Here is a 23933-nt window from a genome sequence, read left to right on the forward strand (position 1 = left end):
AAAGTACACAACCAGATATTGGAAGACCAATTGTTATGTAGCTTAGGTTCTCGAAGAAAAATGCATCCTGGAGAAAACTGGGAAATTAATAGAGAAATATGAATGACAGCAAGGCTTCCCTCAAACTGAAGACATCTAGATGGCCTGTATGGGACAAGCCAACTGAGGCACAGCCTGAATGAAAATCCTTAAGTGCAAGTTAAGAAACATGACCATATACTGCAGGCAAAGAATGACAAAGGTTCCATGTGGCTCATGTAGATTGTGTGAATCACAGTACTATTTAGCTATTGACCATTTGAGCTGTGACTGGAACAATACACAAATAACCCACACGAGGAGAGCAGCAGCAGCTTACGAAGATGTTTTGGTCCAACTTGAACCGCTCACAAAGTCACACTAACAGAAGAGTGAGGAAGCCAGTTTATACAGTGGACCCCCGCATAACGATTACCTCCGAATGCGACCAATTATGTAAGTGTATTTATGTAAGTGCGTTTGTACGTGTATGTTTGGGGGTCTGAAATGGACTAATCTACTTCACGATATTTCTTATGGGAACAAATTCGGTCAGTACTGGCACCTGAACATACTTCTGGAGTGAAAAAATATCGTTAACCGGGGGTCCACTGTATAGGCAAGCTGGAAAAGGGACGGGAACAAGAGAAGAGGAAGTAGTGGTAGGTAAGTAGTGGAAGTAGTAGAAGAAACAGTGGTAGTAGAAAGTGGGGAGAGTAGTTTAGTGGCAAAAGAGAAAAAAGGGGGAAGGTAACTAACCTGTCTAAATACTGACGCTCAGGAGAGCGTTGGGCAGTAGAGTACCGGTCATAGTCTCCATAACTCCCACTGGTGCCTCGTAAAGGTGATCTGAAAATACAGTCAATAGTCTAAATTCAAGTCTAAAATAGAAAAGCAGGTAAAAGAATGGTATAGAGGAGTGATGAAATGTGGAGATAAAAAAAATGTGAGACATACAACAAACTACAGAAATGCAGAGAGAAATATTTCAGCACTACTGAAGAAAATGGTACTTAACAATAACTAATACCAATAAGAAGAGATAGAGGATAAGAGTTAAAAATATAAAAATGAAAAAGGAAAGGACTGAACAATTGCTTAAAGAATGAAATATTTTGGGGAAAAGTGTGTCACAATACATACATGAACTTGCAGAAAACAGACATGCACTTAAGTGCTTGTATGATACTGTGCTGTTATTGAACTAATTTCTAAATTCAAGCAATCTAAAATTTAAAACTGCCTATCAAACAGCTTACGTACAAGGGAAGTGAATGTACATACAAAACTAACAGCCCTAAAAGCAGAGTACAGGGTTGTATAAAATCCTAACTTACCTGTGAAGTATTTTAATGCTCTTTATGAAAATTATATTCTTAGCTTAATGAGCAGCACTACAAACATGAAAGCACCAATATCAACAGTAATAACACTGTGCCCCATTAACCAAGTTCACCTGGTAAACTTCCTAAGAGGCAATTCAGTGCAGTACTCTAATTACATAGCTACACCATTAAAACATTGACCATTATATTGTGATTGACGTCAGAATATGAGGAAGCACTGGTTCTCAATTTGTTAGCTTTATGTACGTTTCATCAATAAAAAGAATTTAAAAATTAAAGTTGCTTCAAGTTCAGGTCTCAGTCCCATGGTGTTTCAGAGACATGTGAACAATGTGCCACAGGAAATAAAATTATTACATGGTGATGTTAAGTAGAATGTAAAGGTCATGTGAAAAATACAGATCATGGTTGCAAAATCCTGCAACCTACCTCATACTTCCAACCCAGAGATCCACAGAAGAGTGATAGACAGCAATTATCCAGGGAGGAACTACAGTCTTTGTCATGAGTGTAAAATGTCAGCCTGTTCAATGTTTGCAGTGTTGCTGGTAAATTCTTCCTGTGTCATGAATACGTCAGAAAGATGACTAGTAAATCTTAAAAATTCCTACTTACATTTAGAGTACAGTAACTTATACTGCAATTCTCATTCCTACAAAAATTCCTTTATAATTTAAGAAGCCTAGTCTGAGATCTGGTCAGGAGGATAATGGTTCCAGGAAACATTAGTCTGATATAGTAAATGGCAACAGGATGTAGTGAAAAGTACAGTGGTACTTCAATACACGTCCGCTTTGGAATAAGTCCAACTTGGTATACATCCTGTTTGGACGTGAAAATTTTTGCTTGGTATACGACCTTTGTTTGGAATATGACTTGTGTGCTAGAACTTGTATAGGTCAAAATGAGTCATGACACCGCGTGCTACCCTTGTTTAACCCTCTCTCGAGACAAAGTCACGACTGCCTACTCTGCTTGGAGGAATTTGTGGCCAGAAGCAGTGGCTGAAAGGGGCTTTGAGGCTGTGTCTATAGTGGAGGATAGTGTCTCTCTGGGCAGGTCCATGGGTCTGGACATGAGTGATGGTGATGTGGAGGAGTTAGTGGAGGGGCACAGGGAAGAGCTAACCACTGAGGAGCTGCAGGAACTTGAGGAGGAGGAGCACAAAACTAAGATGGATGCACTCTCTATAGGCTCAGAAGAGGAGATAGAGGAAGCCCCTACTTCATTAATCAAGGAAATCTTTGCCAAATGGATGGACATCAAAAATTCTGCAGAGAAGTACCACCCCAACAAAGCCCAAACAAGCCGTAATAGCATTATCTGGAATGACCAGACAATGTCACATTTCCGAAACATCCTGAAGAGAAAGTAGAAGCAAAGTTCTTTGGACAGATTTCTAGTACAAGTCAAACCTGGTGAGCTTCAGCAGGTCCAAATAGGGAAAAAAACAGAAGAGAAGGGGACTCTCCTTCCAAACAATAACATTTCTTCCTCCTCCCTTCTCAGCACTATTCTAATAGGCACCTGACTTTTCAGCAAAGTAAAGTGAGGTTAAATCTGCATTTATTTCATCTAATTCTTTTGTATTTATGTATGTATTTTAGTATTAAGCAGTGTTTAAATTATTTTATACAACCCCATCAAAGTATAACATGCCAATAACAATAGGATTTTTTTTCATAGGAATGGATTAATCGTTTTACCTATAATTCTTATGGGAAAATTCATTTGGTATTGTCTTGTTTGGTATAAGTCCAAGGTCCTGGAACGAATTAAGGACGTATACCGAGATACCACTGTAACTCATACAGAAGTTCAAAATGCAATTATGGCAAAGCCCAAGGAGAATGAAAGTATCACTCCAAGCCCCATTAACACAAGCAGGTGAGTATGCTGGGTTCCACATGACTTTACCCTAGTCCTGTTTTCTGTGGCCATATTGGCCGTGTTCAATAAATATGAAAAATACTGGCTCAGTATTTTAATAGTAATGTATATGGGACTACTGCGTTAAGTCCCAAAAAACACTTAAAACCTACTCTAAGGTCAGGCTATTTAACCTTAAGATGTTTTTCTTCTTGCCTACTCAAAGTATTTCAGTGGTCTATTCTAACCCAATCCTTTCCCTAGCTATACTTGCTATATCTCAATCTAAAAAATATTTCCCCTCATATGCAGTACTATATATATTTTTTAATGTCATAAAACACATCAGTCAGACAAACTCCCGCTCCCCCAGGTAGACAGAGGGATGATCATGCAGAAGTAATCTTACTAGGAACTTCTGGACTGAATACTACAAATGTTAGGCAGGTCACACTTTATAACACCACTAGTAGTACATGCATGTAAAATAAAAGCAACAAGTGAGATTAACAACTAAACTAAATAGTTTAGACAGGTCTAAAAACTATACATCAGAAATATGAAGTGCAGAAGAAATGCACATGAAGCCACAATAACAAGGAAAAGTGCAGTTCTCACTTAAATTAATTTCAGGTTATGTCAAGAACTGAATATACAACAAATCAGTAAAGCCTAAGACTTATTGCTTGTTAATAATTTTCATATCTGGTCACTTCACTTTGTAAAATTAGTAAAGGATACACACACCTCTTCAAAACTTAAATTTATCATATATACTTTATTATAAATGCACTACTGTATATATCAATAATACTAATGCAGTAATAATCATAATTCATAAATATTTAATTTGGAGACTAACTGACCTTGTGCCAAGCTATGCCGGTGAAAAAGGAACACGTTAATAGTATGAAGTTCTATTCTGCCTCGGTAAATATACACATCCCTGACTCAGAATATATTGTACTATATTAGTCGCCAAGATTTTTTATTGCTGCATTCGATACAGTGTATAAATTATACTGTATAGTAACAAGACATAATGAACTTTGTTGCTACTTACATTTACAACTGAGACATTGACCAAAGTGAGCCTATTGATCCTAAAGTAACATTATCAAAACTAAAGATGCACTACATCAAATTCTTATTTGGTGTTCTTGATAGATATCACACTGACTTTCAACTGGAATGAACATAGACAAGCCAGGTCACCAAGTAATAGATTACCAAAAGTGACTAGATTTCCAGGTCTTTTGTCGAGATTACCCCAGATTTGGGTGAACACAACTGTCTTCAAGTTAAAAATGACTTACAAACAAACTGAAGTCTGGAACTGATGTAATAAGGTTTGATTCAATAATATAATTCTTTACACAATTTTTTTTTCTTTCAACAAGTCGGCCGTCTCCCACCTAGGCAGGGTGACCCAAAAAGAAAGAAAATCCCCAAAATGAAAATACTTTCATCTTTCAACACTTTCACCTCGCTCATACATAATCACAATCAGATTTAAATATAAAATTGAGATTCTCAAAATTTCTATTATGGTCCTACATTGTCCCATGATACTGCTTTCTTTGCCTGTTCTAAAATACTTTTTGTTCTACACATGGGAAATGGGCTAGAATTCTTCCCTGTAAGCAAGTTGTAAAAGCAACTAGAGGCTGTAAATAAGAGGCTGGCTGGCACCCCATTTTTATGTATGCCACTGCGAAACAGGCATAAAGGAAACCATTTTATTTGGGCAATGCTTTGATTCAGAACCATCAAATGTTAAGGAAAACAAAAATTCTAATTATTTTGTTTCCCTATATACGTACATTATAGAATATACCTTTTTTCTACATATTCCACACTTTTGTTGATATTGTCCTTAGGTTCAGTTGTGAATACAGTACTGATCTGTTGATTATGATACTGTATCTGCATATGCCTTCACTTCGACAAAAATCTTATACAGTGGACCCCGGACATTGGCCGGTGCGAAAATCGGCCAATTCAGAAATCAAGCACTTTTTTCGGTGAAATTCCCCTGGATATCGGCCATCCACTCAGAAATCGTTGGTATGAGACGCATCCACCCGCTGGCAATGCACTTCCTCAAGCGTGTCAGACTCAGTCTGCGTGTCTCTCTCGTTGGGTTAGGAATACTCCGTGCATTCATCTATTGTTTTTGGTGCTTGTTTATCGATTGCAACTGTGAAATAAGCCACCATGGGGCCAAAGAAAGTTCAGAGTGCCAGCCCTTTGGCAAAGAAGGTGAAAAACATGATAGAATTCAAGAAAGAAGTTATCGCAAAATATGAAAGTGGTGTACATGTGACGGAGCTGGCCAGGACATATGGGAAATCTACATCAACAATTAGTTCCATCCTGTTGAAGAAAGCAGAAATCAAGGAAGCTGATGTTGCAAAAGGTGTAAATATGCTAACAAACAGAGGTCTCAAACAATCGAGGATGTGGAGAAGTTGTTGTTGGTGTGGATCAACCAAAAACAATTAGTGGGAGATAGTGTTTCGGAGGAGATAATCTGCGAGAAGGCCAGGCAGCTGCATGCGGATCTCGTAAAGAAAATGCTGGGAATGAGTGCTGCTGTTAGCGAATTTAAGGCCAGCAAAGACTGGTTCGACAGATTCAAGAAGCGTAGTGGCATACACAGTGTTGTAAGGCATGGTAAGACTGCAAGTTCAGACAAACATGCGGCTGAAGAATTTGTGCACGAATTCAAGGATTACGTAGAGGCTGAAGGATTCCTCCCCCAACAAGTGTTCAATTGTGACGAAACAGGCCTGTTTTGGAAGAAAATGCCAGAGAGGACCTACATCACACAGGCGGAAAAGGCACTGCCAGGACACAAGCCTATGAAGGATAGGTTAACTCTCTTGTTCTGTGGTAACTCTAGTGGGGATTTCGAAGTGAAGCCTTTACTCGTGTATCACTGAAAATCCCAAAGTGTTCAAGAAAAACAATGTCATGAAGAGTTAATTGTGTGTGATGTCAAGGGCTAACAATAAGGCATGGGTCACGAGGCTAATTTTCATTGAGTGGGTCAATAAAGTGTTTGGCCTAAGTGTGAAGAATACCTCTGGAAAATAAACTGCCACTTAAGTGCCTCCTGGTACTGGACAATGCTTCTGCTCATCTTCCAGACTTGCAAGACCTAATGTTTGAGGAGTGTAAGTTCATCACAGTGAAGTTACTGCCCCCCAATACCAATTTTCTCATCCAGCCCATGGACCAGTAGGCCATTTCAAACTTCAAAAAAATGTACACCAAAGCAATGTTTCAAAGGTGCTTTGAAATGACCTCGGACACTGAATTGACCCTAAGAGTTCTGGAGGAATCACTTCAAATATCCTCCATTGCATAAGCCTTATAGATAAGGCTTGGCAAGGAGTAACTTCCAGGACTTAGAACTCTGCTTGGAGAAAATTGTGGCCAGAATGTGTCCTCCACAAGGATTTTGAAGGGTTTGAGACTGGCCTAATGTGGAATGTATTGTGGCCAGGACGTGGAAGAGTTGGTGGAGGACCACAGGGAAGAGCTAACCACAGAAGAGCTGCAAAACTTTCAACAGGGACAGCAATAGACCGCAGCTGAGGATATTGCTTCAAAGAAGGAAGAGAGGGAAGAGAATGTGCCTTCTTCAGTGATTAAGGACATTTGATTAGGGACAGTGATTCCCCTTATGTAAGGAGGAAGAGCATCTAGTCTGGGGCCTCTGACACTCCTCAAGCACTCTTAGTGCACCTTTTGCACCCCTGCTTTTTATGGAGGTAATATGTACGGTCTGCTAAGCCTCTTGTCATAAGTGATTTCAGTGTTGATTTGGGACTAGTTCCTCTAGGATTTTACAGGTGTAAATTATTATGTACCTTTCTCTACATTTTTCAGCTCAGCAAATTCACCTGCCTTGAAGGAGGCTTCTAGAATACAGCAGTATTCTAGCTTGGAGAGTACAAGTGACTTAAAGAGTATCATAATGGTTCAATGTCTTGTCTTTAAAGTTCTAGTTATCCAGCTTTTAATTTTCCTTGTAGATTGGGAAAGGTAGCAGGGCCTTACCCATTCTCAGGAAAAAATTGGCAAAAAACAAATATTTCTGCTACTTTGAGCCCAATTTCAAGCTGCTTCCAGTCCTGAAATGGATCAAAATCATCTTTTTTAAGTACTATGTCTTCCATTCTATCAACCGATACCAAGCAACAGCCAATAAAACCACCCCAGAAAACAATTCAATGTTGTTATTTTAACCCTTTGACTGTCGGGGCCGTATATATATACGTCTTACGAGGTACCGTGTTTGACGTATATATACTCATAAATTCTAGCGGCTTCAAATCAAGCAGGAGAAAGCTGGTAGGCCGACATGTGAGAGAATGGGTGTGTGTGGTCAGTGTGCACCATATAAAAAAAATCCTGGAGCACACAGTGCATAATGAGAAAAAAAAAACTCCGACCGTTTTTTTTAAATTAAAATGCTGACTTTGTGGTCTATTTTCGTATAGTATTTATGGTTGTATTCTCGTTTTCTTGGTCTCATTTGATAGAATGGAAAACATATTATAGAAATAGAGGTGATTTTGATTGATTTTACTATAAAAAGAACCTAGAAATGGAGCTCAAAGTAGGGGAAATGTTTGATTTTTGCCAATGTTCAGAAGTAAACAAATGATGCCATTGTCCAATAAATGTCCAACTAACCATTCTAATATGCAGTCATGAATGGGTTGATGTTATTTATACAATTATTTCAGTATTGCAGTAGTCTGCATAATAGTAAGTCTTCTATTTTTTGTTTGAATAAAAATTCAAAATAGAAAGCAAGAGTAATATCAGAGGGGCCTGGAGACATGACTGATGAACAAAGAAAATGTTGTTTTAGAGCCAGGAATGTCTGCATTGTTCATTCTGGACCTTATTTTGAAATTGTCATATTTTTTAGTTTTCGTGAAATTGGCCAAATTGCAAATTTCTGACCACATTATTAGGTAGTTGAAATCGGTAAATGGGCAGTTTCTTATACTCAATCGATAGAAAAAATGGAGTTCTAAAGAAATAGCTATGAGTTTGGGCAACTGGAACAATGGAATTAGCTGAAAATAGGGCTCAAAGTGGGCAAAATCGCCGATTTGTAAACAGCGCCAAGGTTGCTAAATTCGCGAGAGCATAATTCCGTCAGTTTTCCATCAAATTTCGTTTTTTTTGGTGTCATTACAATCGGGAAAAGATTCTCTATCATTTCATAAGAATTTTTTTTTTTTTTTTAAATTTTGCGACACCAGGAGACACCTCAGGATTGGGGGTTGCGACAGTCAAAGGGTTAAACCAAACACATGATCAAGTTTTGCTTTTCCCATCATGCACTGTGAGGAAGGATTTTTTTTAATACTGTGCACATTCACCACACAGACCCATTCTCTCATATCTAGGCCAAAATTTACTACTCACAGCTTATCTGACTGAGATGAGCTCATGACTTAGAATTATCTGAGGGACACTGGCCTCAATGATATAGTCCTACATAACACTAAGTACTTTAGTTTTTGATATTTAGACATGTTTCAAGATGTGTTAGTACTTCAAACATGGGGAAACGCTTAACCCAACACTGATCCACTGGAATATACAGTATAAATTGGTGTAATTTTTTTTATTCTATTATTTATTTGTTTGGTCTTCTATGTACAGGGAATACGTATGATACTACAACTGTTTCAAGGTGTAATAAATCTCACTGTTTGACTACTGGGTTATCCTAGGTTAAATCTAAATCCAAGTACTCGTCAACTTAAAACTGAGTTAAGTTGAATACGAATATGATATGCTAAATAAGTAAATATTTAACTGCTGTCATTGAATCATTAACTCAATACCAGCACTGAAAAGTAATTAAATGAAAACAAAATACAGAATTCCCACCTTCATGCTGGGTAATTACCTTAACCCTTTCATTGTCTGTGCCACAGTACTATGGGTTTGAGGTCACTGTCAGTGCCATATTACTATGCCATGAGCTCAGCTCACTTGGATAAGCTGTGAGCGGTAAATTTGGGCCTAGATATGAGAGAATGGGTCTATATGGTAAGTGTGCACCATATCGAAAAAATCGTGCAGCACACGGTGCATGAGAAAAACTGACTTTGCGGTGTATTTTTGTATGGTTTTTATGGTTGCATTCTCAGTTTTTTGGTCTCATTTGATAGAATGAAAGATATATTACAGAAATAGAATGATTTTGATTGGTTTCAAGAAAAAATGAAACTGAGCTCAGAGTAGCGGAAATGTTCGAAGTTTGCCAATAATCAAGAGTAAACGAATCATGTCACTCGTCCAATACACATTCAACTAGTGGGTATATCATGCATTCATGAATGTGCTGATATTATTCATATAATTATTACAATATTGCATAACAGTAAATCTATTTTTTGTGTGAATAAAAATTCTTTGCGACTAAAAAATCAAAATGGAATTCATATGACAAGTCTGGGAACATAACTAATGAACAGAGGAAATATTACAGTGCCAGGAATGCCTGCATTGTTTATTCTGGACCCTATTCTGAAAATGGAATATTTTGAAATTTGTGTGAAATTGGCCAAATTACCAATTTCTGATAATTTTATTGGGCAGTTTAAATAGTTGATCGAGTGGTTTCTTGTGCTCAATCGATAAAATGGAAGACATACCAGCAAAACAGCTAAGAATTTGTCTTACTGGAACAATGTAATTGACCTAGAACAGGACTCAAAGTGGGCAAAAATCACCAATGCGTAAATATCATTGACACTGCAAAATTCGTGAAAGCATAATTCCATCAATTTGCCATCAAATTTTATACTACTTTTTATTACCTTTGAAAAAAATAAAACTACCAACTCATAATTTTTTTTTTTTTAAATTCTTGGACGCTGTGGACTAATTTCAGATTGGGGTCTGGGTTAAATTTCATCTCCAAAGCAATTGCTTCTGCATCATCGTAAAGTCAAAGCCGAACCAGCGTACATAGAGGAGCACCTGTAGTGTGCTTTTTGGATGAATTCCACTATCATGAAAATGTAATAAATTTGGAATGAATAAGTCATCTTTGCACCAGTTCCACACCCTGTTTGCCGAGAGGAAAGCTGGTGGTAAACAACAGGTTCTGGCTTCATTGTTTACTTATGCTAGTTAATGTTACTCCATGATGCATTTCTTGGACGCGTCTGGTCTTAGAATTTTTCTTTCAAAGGCATGAAGAAGTAGGGGATGCAAACATTTGTGGCAAGGTCAAAAATATTGGCAGGTGGCATTTTTAAAATCACAAAAAACTGCATACTAGATTATCAGATACAGTAAAAAAAGTTAAATACAAAAATTAATTTACCTAACAGACTGTAACAATAACTGATAATTCTCAATTTAGCAACTTTGTTAGTTAAATCTGAACTTGTCCTTAACAATAACTGGCGATTCTAATTTAAAAGATCAGTCTAGTAAATACAAAATGAATTCAGTCAGGAAACCATAAGAATAATGAATAATTCTGGACAAAGCCACAGATTGTCCTTGGCATATGCTGGCATCGTGTACAGCAAAATGTATACAGTGAAAGGCAAAAAACGACGGTATACACCACCGTCAGACAGAGCAGCACACTGCCGCCTTTTGTTGACTTGTAGTCGGTACTGAGGCTGGTGAGGTGGACCAGCTCTTCCTTATAGCTACCCTGATGGTTGCCAAATACTATTTAGAAGATCTTGCACAAAAATATATAAAAAAAAAATACAAAAAATGATACAAGTGCTTCTGTCATGACCACACACACGTGCTTTTGTTGTGATGTGAGCCGCTGATGACGTAGAAACGTAGTTTAGTACATTTACGATAACATTTTACATGATTATCGTACAGACACGAGATATACACCAAAATGTTGCCAGATTCTTGCTCTATTTTTCGGTAACATTAGCTAATTTTTCATATTTTTTTTTTTTTTGTATCTTCCAGCTCTATGGTGCCACTCAGGCCCCTTAAATCCAAAATCCACTAAATGGGGGTCCATTAAGTTGAGGTCTTGCTGTATTTCACTCATTTCCTAATTGTCGCAATGTATGTTCCTCCTTTCAATAAAGGCCCTATACTTGATGTGGTTTTCCACCCTGAATTTTGCACTGGAGAAGTACATGTATTTGGGTTTCCTTGTAATTTCATTTATGTTTTTTTTTTCATTTATGGTTTTGTTCGTGTCTGTCTCTCTGTCTCTTTCTGTCTCTCTCTCTCTCTCTCTCTATGTAATGCAATCAGTTTGTGCTTAATGTTCTCCATTTTACAAACCAGAGTTTCTCTTCATGCTTCAGATTCTGCTGCCTTTGAGATCTGTTATCCATCACCTTTGCCTGTAGAGGGAGCACCTTTCTTGAGTTTGCCTCTGTTCCTCTGCTGTAGAGCTGTGTGTCTGGGGCATACTTCAAATACCAAAGAACTCATCCCCACTGAGGAACTGGTTTATATGTTGGGTGGTCACATCATCCTGGCATATCTCACTAAGTTAGTTATTTATCTGGTCCCAGTTAATGCTCTTGTTGAAGTTGAACCTGTTGAAATTGCCCTCACGACTGGTTGTGTTTCTGTCCCAGGCCACCCCAAAGTGATTTAGATGGGTGGGTGGGGGAGTTGTGGGGTATGGAGGATGCCATGAGGAAGGCCACTAGGAAAAGACTCAGGGAGAGATAGACTTAACCTGGAAAAAGCAGATCTGCAGGATAGACGGGGACCTGTGAAGTTGAGAAGAGCAACCCAAAGACACACACACACAAGACTAGGGAGGGGTCTGATCTTCAGATCACTCAGAAGTGGAAAGTAAAGGGAAGTGCTCTGGAATTAGCACCAGGTTGGCCTCTAAGGAATTGGAGAGAGCATATTGTTGCACAGCCGAAGTAAATTAAAAAATAAAAGCCCACAAGACCAGGAACCACAGTTACAGGGAAAGAAAGAAACCATGAAGATACAGGAAAGGAGAAGCTGAATATGCAAGATGAAGTCATCAAGCAGGAATTCAAATGGAAAAAAAGTACAGCAAACCCCATGTCATCCCCTTCCATTCGAGAAAAATGGCATCCATTGCATAGACCAACAGTGAAGGTCAAAATCTTAGTTGGACCTTGTGACAAATAAATCCACATCTGGTACATGCAGTGAAGATACCTTATGAAGCTGCAATTCATATGACTCTGGAAGGTGATGCAATCCACAACAGTAAGTCCTCCACCATCTTCAGCCAAGGATCATGAGCAGGATGGCGAGTGTCTACCTGTGGTGGTGTAGATGAGCTGCCAACTGTGAATGACCCCACTAGGAGTTGGCTCAAAGCTACATCTACTGACTGATTGGGATGAAATGCTCAAGGAAAAGAGCCACCCTGGCAATGAGGTGCCAAGATAAGTTACAGTAGATAATAAATGGATCCCCAAAAATTAGAAAAAAATCTTCATCACAAGAAAGAGGCCAGGAAATATCCAAGGTCAAATTTTATAGGCAATTCCAGTGCACTGGGAATACTTAGATAGCTTTGAGTTCTGCCAGAGCTCTTCAAACTGAAATGCCAAGGACAGCCCCAAACAATATCAAAGACTTCCCAGTAATCTGACAAATTGTACATAAAATTCAATTTAAAAAGTACAAAACAAACACTAGGCATTCTATTCACTTGAACAACTCTTCCTTTGTTCATTAACCACATCCCTAGACCTTTACCCTGTAACATTTGCCCTCCATTTTTAAGAATTTTTTTTTACCCAATTACTGGTCTAATAAAATATAACCAATCATGTTTGGTCATGGTTAAGGCCACCCCAATAACTGAAGCAGATTAGTAAAAACCATAACAGACTAAGGGAGTGACTGAGGGACCCCTACCTTCCCTCAGGACTATTGCAAAAAATCTAATCTTTCCATCATTCTGAGGTTTATTTCAGACCATTTCCAGTATGGAAACAATAAAAATCGTCTACATTACACCACTGTCTTCCAGTGTATCAAGCAACACCAAGAAACAGTCAATAATGCCATGAAAACCACCCTATTTTAACCCTTTCAGGGTCCGTCCCGTAGATCTACGGCTTTTCGGTGAGTGTCCAAACCGTAGATCTATGCCAAAATTCTAGTGCCGTCAAATTTAGCGCGAAAGCGCTCATAGGCCTACATGTGAGAGAATGGGTCTGCGCCATGGGTGTGCGCCATAAACAAAAAAATCTAGGCGCCTGCATAGCATTGTGGGAACGCCGGCTCATTCACCCTTGTTCACCATGCCTCGTCGCAAGTCAGCTCTCACTCCCCGGAAAATTGGGACTCTCCTCTTCCTGTCTGATAGTTCTGACACTGATGGAAGTGGAAATGAAGACGAATTCTACGGCTTTGATAAGTTAGTGACCGAAAATAATGACCAGGATATCGATAATAGTGCAGAAAACCCCGACGATCCTCGACCTTCTACCTCTGGTGTGGGCACTCGTGACTCACGGTCGGGTGTTCCTAAACGTAAGAGAAAACTAATATTTTCCCGTGGCCAGGCCTCTGACTTCAGTAATGACGATGATTCTGACGTGGATTGTGATTTTATTGCGCTCGACGATCATTCGAGTAGTGATAGTGAGGAAACATATTCACCAGTGAAGCGTCGGTATGTTCGCCGCCGCATGCGCTCGGGTAGTGTACCCTATGCTGTGCCCAGGGGACGGAGTACATTCCGTGGCCCTACACCCGTTTTAGGTAGTGATAGTGAGGATGATGTGGCTACACTTGGCATGGATGGGCCACAGGCATCAGTGGATGGTGTTAGTGGTGCTGGTGGTGGTAGTGGCACCGCCATGCGTGACTCACTGTGCCACGCGGGGACCCACGCTGCTGACTCGTCAGTTCAAGGACAAAGCGGAGCATCACCAACCAGCCCGCCACAACCACAACCACCCGTACAACCAGCCTATGATGTCCAGTATCCACCAGCAAACCGTATCTGGGATTGGCAGCAAAATCCCAATTTTGTTCCCAGCCCTCACCACTTTGATGACTCTCAAAGTGGAATTCTACCTACCTGTCCCCTTGGAACCACAGCCAATGAACTGGAATTCTTTGAATTATTCTTTGACCAGCCATTGATGGAAATTATTGCCAGGGAAAGTAATAAGTATTTTCAGTACACCATGGCAAATACGATCTTATCACCACAGTCAAGACTACACAGGTGGAAAGAGACGACTGTTGCAGAAATGTATTTGCTTTTTGCAACAATAATGCTTATGCCTCACGTCTATAAGCATAATATAAAAGCATACTGGTCCACAGATCGGCTAATTTGTACCCCATCCTTCAGTGAAATAATACCAGTGAACAGGTTTATCTTACTGTTACGTATGTTGCACTTCTCTGACAAAACCAGGCCTGACAGAAGTGACAGGTTATACAAGATTAGAAATGTTTTCATGTATCTCAAACAAAAGTTCAGGATATACTTTTATCCATTCAAGAATCTTGTAATTGATGAGTCTTTGATTTTGTTCAAAGGTAGACTGTCATTCAAGCAGTATATACCGAGCAAGAGGAACCGCTTTGGTATAAAATTGTTTGTACTCTGTGATTGTGACAGTGGCCTGGTGTTGGATATTGTTGTATACACGGGTAGTAAAACATTGAAAGATACCAAGATGTTATTGGGTATCTCAGGTGACGTAGTGAGAAACATGATGGCACCTTATCTTGGTAAGGGCCATACATTATAACCGATAACTGGTACACAAGCCCATTACTCAGTGATTTCATGCGAGTGAACAAGACAGATGTGTGTGGCACAGTGCGTTCTAATCGTAAACATATGCCCAGGCTCAACGCAGGTGTTCGTGGTGATGACGTGCAGGTGTTTACTGCCAATGACATCATGGCATTACGGTGGCATGACAAACGAGATGTCACATTGTTGACAACCATTCACCGTAATGAAATGCAAGACAGTGGCAAAGTTGATCGAGTGACTAATGAACGTATTCGAAAACCAGTGTCAGTGATTGATTATACACAAAACATGCGCTTGGTTGACAAGTGTGACATGCAGATTGGTTTTGTTGACTGTGTTCGTAAGAGTTACAAGTGGTACATGAAACTTTTCTTCCATCTCATGGACATTTCAATGCTGAATGCATATAATATGTACCAAATAAAGACTGGTAACAGACCACCATATGGTGAATTTTGTTTGTCTGTTGTCAGACAACTCATAATGAAGTACCAGGTAACAACACCTGCAATACAACATGGTCCTCGAATTCATCACAATATACCCAAGCGTTTGAGGAGAGAAGGTGATCATTTCATAATACAGCTTCCTTCAACTCAAAAGAAATTTGCTCAGAAGAGATGCATTGTCTGTGCACAAACAAAACGACGGCAACAAAGACGCAAAGACACTCGGTTTATGTGTGAGGAATGTAAGGTGCCTCTGTGCATGGTGCCTTGTTTCAAGGAGTTCCACAAGCTCCAGCAGTTCTAAAACCATGTCCAGTAGTTGTAAATATGTAAATATATGATAGAACATTAGTATTATACAATATTTGTGCATGTTTATTGTAATAAACAACAGTGGTAAACAATAATATGATAATAACTTTAGTGCGGTTATTGTGTTCAATACAGTGAGTATATATATATATCAATTATATACAGTATTGGTCTCTCAGGCCCCAAATGTTAGTAGGAATAGAAAAAAATTGGAAAAGAAAAGAAAAAACAACTAAAACAACAAAATAATATAATACGCGTATGTGGAATTCGTCGATGTTGCCGCCACCACATCATTTTCTATAAACTTCTTGGCACTGTATCTCGGTAAATAATGATCAGATTCTAATTTTTTTTTGTTTTATTACCTTCACAAAAATTTTTTTTTTTTTTTTTATTATCACACTGGCCGATTCCCACCAAGGCAGGGTGGCCCGAAAAAGAAAAACTTTCACCATCATTCACTCCATCACTGTCTTGCCAGAAGGGTGCTTTACACTACAGTTTTTAAACTGCAACATTAACACCCCTCCTTCAGAGTGCAGGCACTGTACTTCCCATCTCCAGGACTCAAGTCCGGCCTGCCGGTTTCCCTGAATCCCTTCATAAATGTTACTTTGCTCACACTCCAACAGCACATCAAGTATTAAAAACCATTTGTCTCCATTCACTCCTATCAAACACGCTCACGCATGCCTGCTGGAAGTCCAAGCCCCTCGCACACAAAACCTCCTTTACCCCCTCCCTCCAACCCTTCCTAGGCCGACCCCTACCCCGCCTTCCTTCCACTACAGACTGATACACTCTTGAAGTCATTCTGTTTCGCTCCATTCTCTCTACATGTCCGAACCACCTCAACAACCCTTCCTCAGCCCTCTGGACAACAGTTTTGGTAATCCCGCACCTCCTCCTAACTTCCAAACTACGAATTCTCTGCATTATATTCACACCACACATTGCCCTCAGACACGACATCTCCACTGCCTCCAGCCTTCTCCTCGCTGCAACATTCATCACCCACGCTTCACACCCATATAAGAGCGTTGGTAAAACTATACTCTCATACATTCCCCTCTTTGCCTCCAAGGACAAAGTTCTTTGTCTCCACAGACTCCTAAGTGCACCACTCACTCTTTTTCCCTCATCAATTCTATGATTCACCTCATCTTTCATAGACCCATCCGCTGACACGTCCACTCCCAAATATCTGAATACGTTCACCTCCTCCATACTCTCTCCCTCCAATCTGATATTCAATCTTTCATCACCTAATCTTTTTGTTATCCTCATAACCTTACTCTTTCCTGTATTCACCTTTAATTTTCTTCTTTTGCACACCCTACCAAATTCATCCACCAATCTCTGCAACTTCTCTTCAGAATCTCCCAAGAGCACAGTGTCATCAGCAAAGAGCAGCTGTGACAACTCCCACTTTGTGTGTGATTCTTTATCTTTTAACTCCACGCCTCTTGCCAAGACCCTCGCATTTACTTCTCTTACAACCCCATCTATAAATATATTAAACAACCACGGTGACATCACACATCCTTGTCTAAGGCCTACTTTTACTGGGAAATAATTTCCCTCTTTCCTACATACTCTAACTTGAGCCTCACTATCCTCGTAAAAACTCTTCACTGCTTTCAGTAACCTACCTCCTACACCATACACTTGCAACATCTGCCACATTGCCCCCCTATCCACCCTGTCATACACCTTTTCCAAATCCATAAATGCCACAAAGACCTCTTTAGCCTTATCTAAATACTGTTCACTTATATGTTTCACCGTAAACACCTGGTCCACACACCCCCTACCTTTCCTAAAGCCTCCTTGTTCATCTGCTATCCTATTCTCCGTCTTACTCTTAATTCTTTCAATTATAACTCTACCATACACTTTACCAGGTACACTCAACAGACTTATCCCCCTATAATTTTTGCACTCTCTTTTATCCCCTTTGCCTTTATACAAAGGAACTATGCATGCTCTCTGCCAATCCCTAGGTACCTTACCCTCTTCCATACATTTATTAAATAATTGCACCAACCACTCCAAAACTATATCCCCACCTGCTTTTAACATTTCTATCTTTATCCCATCAATCCCGGCTGCCTTACCCCCTTTCATTTTACCTACTGCCTCACGAACTTCCCCCACACTCACAACTGGCTCTTCCTCACTCCTATAAGATGTTATTCCTCCTTGCCCTATACACGAAATCACAGCTTCCCTATCTTCATCAACATTTAACAATTCCTCAAAATATTCCCTCCATCTTCCCAATACCTCTAACTCTCCATTTAATAACTCTCCTCTCCTATTTTTAACTGACAAATCCATTTGTTCTCTAGGCTTTCTTAACTTGTTAATCTCACTCCAAAACTTTTTCTTATTTTCAACAAAATTTGTTGATAACATCTCACCCACTCTCTCATTTGCTCTCTTTTTACATTGCTTCACCACTCTCTTAACTTCTCTCTTTTTCTCCATATACTCTTCCCTCCTTGCATCACTTCTACTTTGTAAAAACTTCTCATATGCTAACTTTTTCTCCCTTACTACTCTCTTTACATCATCATTCCACCAATCGCTCCTCTTCCCTCCTGCACCCACTTTCCTGTAACCACAAACTTCTGCTGAACACTCTAACACTACATTTTTAAACCTACCCCATACCTCTTCGACCCCATTGCCTATGCTCTCATTAGCCCATCTATCCTCCAATAGCTGTTTATATCTTACCCTAACTGCCTCCTCTTTTAGTTTATAAACCTTCACCTCTCTCTTCCCTGATGCTTCTATTCTCCTTGTATCCCATCTACCTTTTACTCTCAGTGTAGCTACAACTAGAAAGTGATCTGATATATCTGTGGCCCCTCTATAAACATGTACATCCTGAAGTCTACTCAACAGTCTTTTATCTACCAATACATAATCCAACAAACTACTGTCATTTCGCCCTACATCATATCGTGTATACTTATTTATCCTCTTTTTCTTAAAATATGTATTACCTATAACTAAACCCCTTTCTATACAAAGTTCAATCAAAGGGCTCCCATTATCATTTACACCTGGCACCCCAAACTTACCTACCACACCCTCTCTAAAAGTTTCTCCTACTTTAGCATTCAAGTCCCCTACCACAATTACTCTCTCACTTGGTTCAAAGGCTCCTATACATTCACTTAACATCTCCCAAAATCTCTCTCTCTCCTCTGCATTCCTCTCTTCTCCAGGTGCATACACGCTTATTATGACCCACTTCTCGCATCCAACCTTTACTTTAATCCACATAATTCTTGAATTTACACATTCATATTCTCTTTTCTCCTTCCATAACTGATCATTTAACATTACTGCTACCCCTTCCTTTGCTCTAACTCTCTCAGATACTCCAGATTTAATCCCATTTATTTCCCCCCACTGAAACTCTCCTACCCCCTTCAGCTTTGTTTCGCTTAGGGCCAGGACATCCAACTTCTTTTCATTCATAACATCAGCAATCATCTGTTTCTTGTCATCCGCACTACATCCACGCACATTTAAGCAACCCAGTTTTATAAAGTTTTTCTTCTTCTCTTTTTTAGTAACTGTATACAGGAGAAGGGGTTACTAGCCCATTGCTCCCGGCATTTTAGTCGCCTCATACGACACGCATGGCTTACGGAGGAAAGATTCTTTTCCACTTCCCCATGGACAATAGAAGAAATAAAAAAGAACAAGAGCTATTTAGAAAAAGGAGAAAAACCTAGATGTATGTATATATATATATGCTCTTTAATTCTGTAAGAAAAAATAATTTTTTTTTTTTTTTCAAAATTTCTTGGACACTGGTGCGTGACTTCAGATTTTGGCCTTGGACCCTGAAAGGGTTAACACACTTAAGGTCAGAGGTTAGCTGTTCCCACTATGCACTGTGAAGCAGGATTTTTTATATACAGTGGACCCCCGCATAACGATTACCTCCGAATGTGACCAATTATGTAAGTGTATTTATGTAAGTGCGTTTGTACGTGTATGTTTGGGGGTCTGAAATGGACTAATCTACTTCACAATATTTCTTATGGGAACAAATTCGGTCAGTACTGGCACCTGAACATACTTCTGGAGTGAAAAAATATCGTTAACCGGGGGTCCACTGTATACAGTGGACTCTTGACCAACGGCATTAATCCGTTCCAGAGAGCTAGCCGTAAGTCGAATTAATTTTCCCCATAAGAAATAATGGAAATGGAATTAATCCGTTCCAGACACCCAAAAGTATTAAGCAAAACAATTTTTTTACATGAAATATAAATTTCCCTACACAAAAACGAATGGGACATTAAAATAAACAATTAAATGCTACTTACCTTTATTGTGGAGTTGTTGAATGATGAGATGGTAGGAGGGCAGATGATGCAGGTGTTATATTGTTTGGAAGGGGAATCCCCTTCCATAAAGACTTCAGGTACTAAGTCCTTTGGTGGGGTTACACCCTTTCTTGGTTGTTTAATGCCACTAGGACCAGCTTGAGTGTCACTGGACCCCTGTCGCACCAAAAATCTGACCAGAGAGCTCTGTTTCTCACGTGTCTTTAGGATTTCCCTAAAATGAGACACAAGAGTGTAAATAACAAAAAAGGCACAATACCGTGACTGGAACGATACACAAATAACCCGCACATAAAAGAGAGAAGCTTACGACGACGTTTCGGTCCGACTTGGACCATTGACAAAGTCAATGGTCCATTTGCCTTCGGTCCAAGTCGGACCGAAACGTCGCTGTAAGCTTCTCTCTTTTATGTGCGGGTTATTTGTGTAACACAAGAGTGTCGTAGTATATGTTGCCAATACGGCTTGCAACAGCTGTGACAGGATAAAATTCATCGATAAATGCTTGCACCTTTGTAAACATTGTACACATTTCCCTAATCCTTGACGATGTCATTTTCCTCCGTCTCTTTTCCTCCTGCTCTGAAGAACATTCCTGAGATGTGATCTGTTGCTGTTGCACCTGAGGCTCTTGCAGGTCCAAGATAGTACTGATGGTTGAATGGGGTTTGTTGTACAGCCTTTCCAACTCGGACATACGCACTCCGCTTTCGTATTTTTCAACGATCTCTTTCTTTATTTCCATCATAATTCTCACCCTTTTTACCACAGGCTTGGCACTAGAAGCTTTCTTGGGGCCCATGGTGGCTTATTTAGCAGTTACAAGCACTTAAAACACTGGAATAATACAAAATATATCACAGGTACACGTTGAATCGACCACAATGGCTTGTAAACAATGGCACACTGAGTCTTGGAGTGGCTGGGCCCGCTCAGGCCGAACACCGTTAGACGAGTTTTTCACCGTTGGTAAAGCCATTTTTTTTTACGCCAAAGAGCGCTGTTAAACGAATTTGCTGTTACTTGATGCCACCGATGGGCGGAGGTCCACTGTACTGTGTACACCCACTGCACAGATCGATTCTCTCATGTCTTGGCCAAAATTTACCAGTCACAGCATATCTGAGGGTGCTGTGATGAAAATATATAGCTAGATATAAGCATCATTGGCCTCAAAAACATTTATACATGGGAAACAGTGAAAAGGTTAAATTCCATGCACGTATACTATATAGATTCCTATGGATTACACTGAGGAATGGTTTTCTCTAATATGAATTGAATTTATTATTTTATTTTTTATTTTCTCCTGGTTCCAAGCTTCAATACAAGAGGCACCTATGCTTTGCTCATGGCTAATGTAATATGACTGCGTAGTTCTAACATAAAACGCTTAATTAGGAAGATAATGCTTTAAGGCTGGTGATCTAAAATATTTATGGCACATGTTTATGGTTGGTGATCTGTGCTCTAGTGTAACACTGGTTATTCTGTCCACCTTTAAACTCACTAGTTAGATGAAAAACCTAACCTAGGTTCTTTAACCCTTTGACTGTTTTGGTCGTATATATACATCTTACAAGCCACCGTTTTTGACGTATATATTACTCAAATTCTAGCAACTTCAAATCAAGCAGGAGAAAGCTGGTAGGCCCACATGTGAGAGAATGGGTCTGTGTGGTCAGTGTGCACCACATAAAAAAAATCCTGCAGCATGCAGTGCATAACGAGAAAAAAACTGACTTTTTTTAATTAAAATGACGACTTTGTGGTCTATTTTCGTATAGTATTTATGGTTGTATTCTCATTTTCTTGGTCTCATTTGATAGAATGGAAAGCATATTATAGAAAAAGAGGTGATTTTGATTGGTTTTACTATGAAAAGAACCTTGAAATGGAGCTCAAAGTAGGGGAAATGTTTGATTTTTGCTGATGTTCAAAAGTAAACAAATGATGTCATTTTCCAATAAATGTCCAAGTAGCCATTCTAATATGCAGTCATGAATGGGTTGACATTATTTATACAATTATTACAATATTGCAGTAGTCTGCATAACAGTAAATCTTCTATTTTTTGTTTGAATAAAAATTCCAAATAGAAAGCATGAGCAATATCAGAGGGGCCTGGAGACATGACTGATGAACAAAGAAAATGTTATTTTATAGCCAGGAATGTCTGCATTGTTCATTCTGGACCCTATTTTGAAATTGTAATTTTTTAATTTTTGTGAAACTGGCCAAATTGCAAATTTCTGACCATGTTATTGGGTAGTCAAAATCGGTAAATGGGCAGTTTCTTGTACTCATTCGATAGAAAAAAATGGAGTTCTAAAGAAATAGCTATGAGTTTGGTCAACTGGAACAACGGAATTAGCCGAAAATAGGACTGAAAGTGGGTGAAATCACCGATTTGTAAATATTGTCGAGGTAGCTAACTTTGCGAGAGCGTAATTCCGTCAGTTTTCCATCAAATTTCATTCTTTTGATGTCATTGTAATCAGGAAAAGATTCTCTATCATTTCATAAGAAAAAATAATTTTTGTTTTATTTGGAAATTTTGCGACACCAGGAGACACCTCAGAACTTGGGGTTGCGACAGTCAAGAGGTTAAGCTCAAAATAATATTTTTAGCATCCAAAATTAGACTCTCTTTCACAAGTTCTTCTCTCAACAAATTGGCTGTTTCCCACTGAGGCATTTCATAAGTTATAGAGGAAAATGTAAATATCAAATTTTAGAGCTGAAAGTAGTAAACCTCTCATCATATGGCTGGTGATATACAAACTAATTATTACTGCTAGTACCAATGTTATACAATAGATTGTCAGTTAACACATGATCTATTAACCCATTTTTACTTTGGCACAGTTGCAAAACTGCAGCATATTTTTTGGTAAACATACCAAATTAATCTGTTTACACAGTGGGGATCTGGTCTATCACCCTTGGAAATGTCCTTCAAGTATCAGGCAGGGAAAAATGTGGCAGGTGTTAGGTTCTTTATTCTTCATCTCACACTGAACATATGGGAGGGAGGCCTACTTAATGTATGCAACCTCCTTCCCCTCAGTGCTCCATTCACACATTTCCAATATCGTACCTCAGCCACATGCCTCAGTCATACCGCTTGTCTCAACCCAATCCCTGCTGCACACCCATTAACCTCTACCCACACAACTCTTCCATGGCCACATACCTTCACCCACACCATCCCAATCAGCAACCTCCACACAACCCACTTGTGCAATTCCCCCTCACGGCCATATTTTCGCCTACAACATTCCCCCATTACCTTAAGACCACATATTGCTCAGCCCCATGCCCTTAACCACACCATTTCCTGATGATCTCACTCCCACGTCTTACTTGGCCTTAGACCCTAACATGCCGTTCACACACCTAATCACTTAAGTCACCCACTGTCTTCAATATTGCCTATACCACCAACCCTACATTTACCCACTTAAGTCACCCATCATCCACACCACCACCCACATCAGTCCACCAACACTGTCACCCACATCACCTTGTTTCCAGCTTCCACCCCCCCCACCACCATCCCCCTGACCCCCCAATGCTTTGTCTCCATCTACCATGTAGTCCCCTAAACCCCCCTACCCCAACCATTCTAGCCCTTTCCATGCACACCCCAACCACTAACCCCCTCACTATAACCTCCATACAGATTGTAATAATGTTGGTAGAATTACTGACAATATGTAAAGTAAAAGGACACAAGTGCAACTAATGTGACATTTAATTGTGGCAACTTTTTGCTCTCCAGGAG

The 23933-nt window shown here is 39.5% G+C and overlaps 1 protein-coding gene across 7 annotated transcripts in view; it reads right to left on the reverse strand.

The window, feature by feature from the left end:
- Positions 1-23933, reverse strand: part of LOC128688371 (serine/arginine repetitive matrix protein 5) — a 113711-nt gene that overhangs the window by 45161 nt on the left and 44617 nt on the right. For 6 of the 7 annotated variants that reach the window (XM_053776201.2, XM_070086758.1, XM_070086757.1 and 3 more), the window contains one exon: positions 778-867. The exons of the other annotated variant lie outside the window; for it this stretch is intronic. In XM_053776201.2, coding sequence (XP_053632176.1) covers positions 778-867 — 90 coding nt within the window. The remainder of the gene's footprint in view (positions 1-777; positions 868-23933) is intronic. 7 annotated transcript variants of the gene reach the window in all.

This window comes from Cherax quadricarinatus, chromosome 19, assembly GCF_038502225.1.
Source record: "Cherax quadricarinatus isolate ZL_2023a chromosome 19, ASM3850222v1, whole genome shotgun sequence".
In the NCBI taxonomy this organism is placed as follows: domain Eukaryota; kingdom Metazoa; phylum Arthropoda; class Malacostraca; order Decapoda; family Parastacidae; genus Cherax; species Cherax quadricarinatus.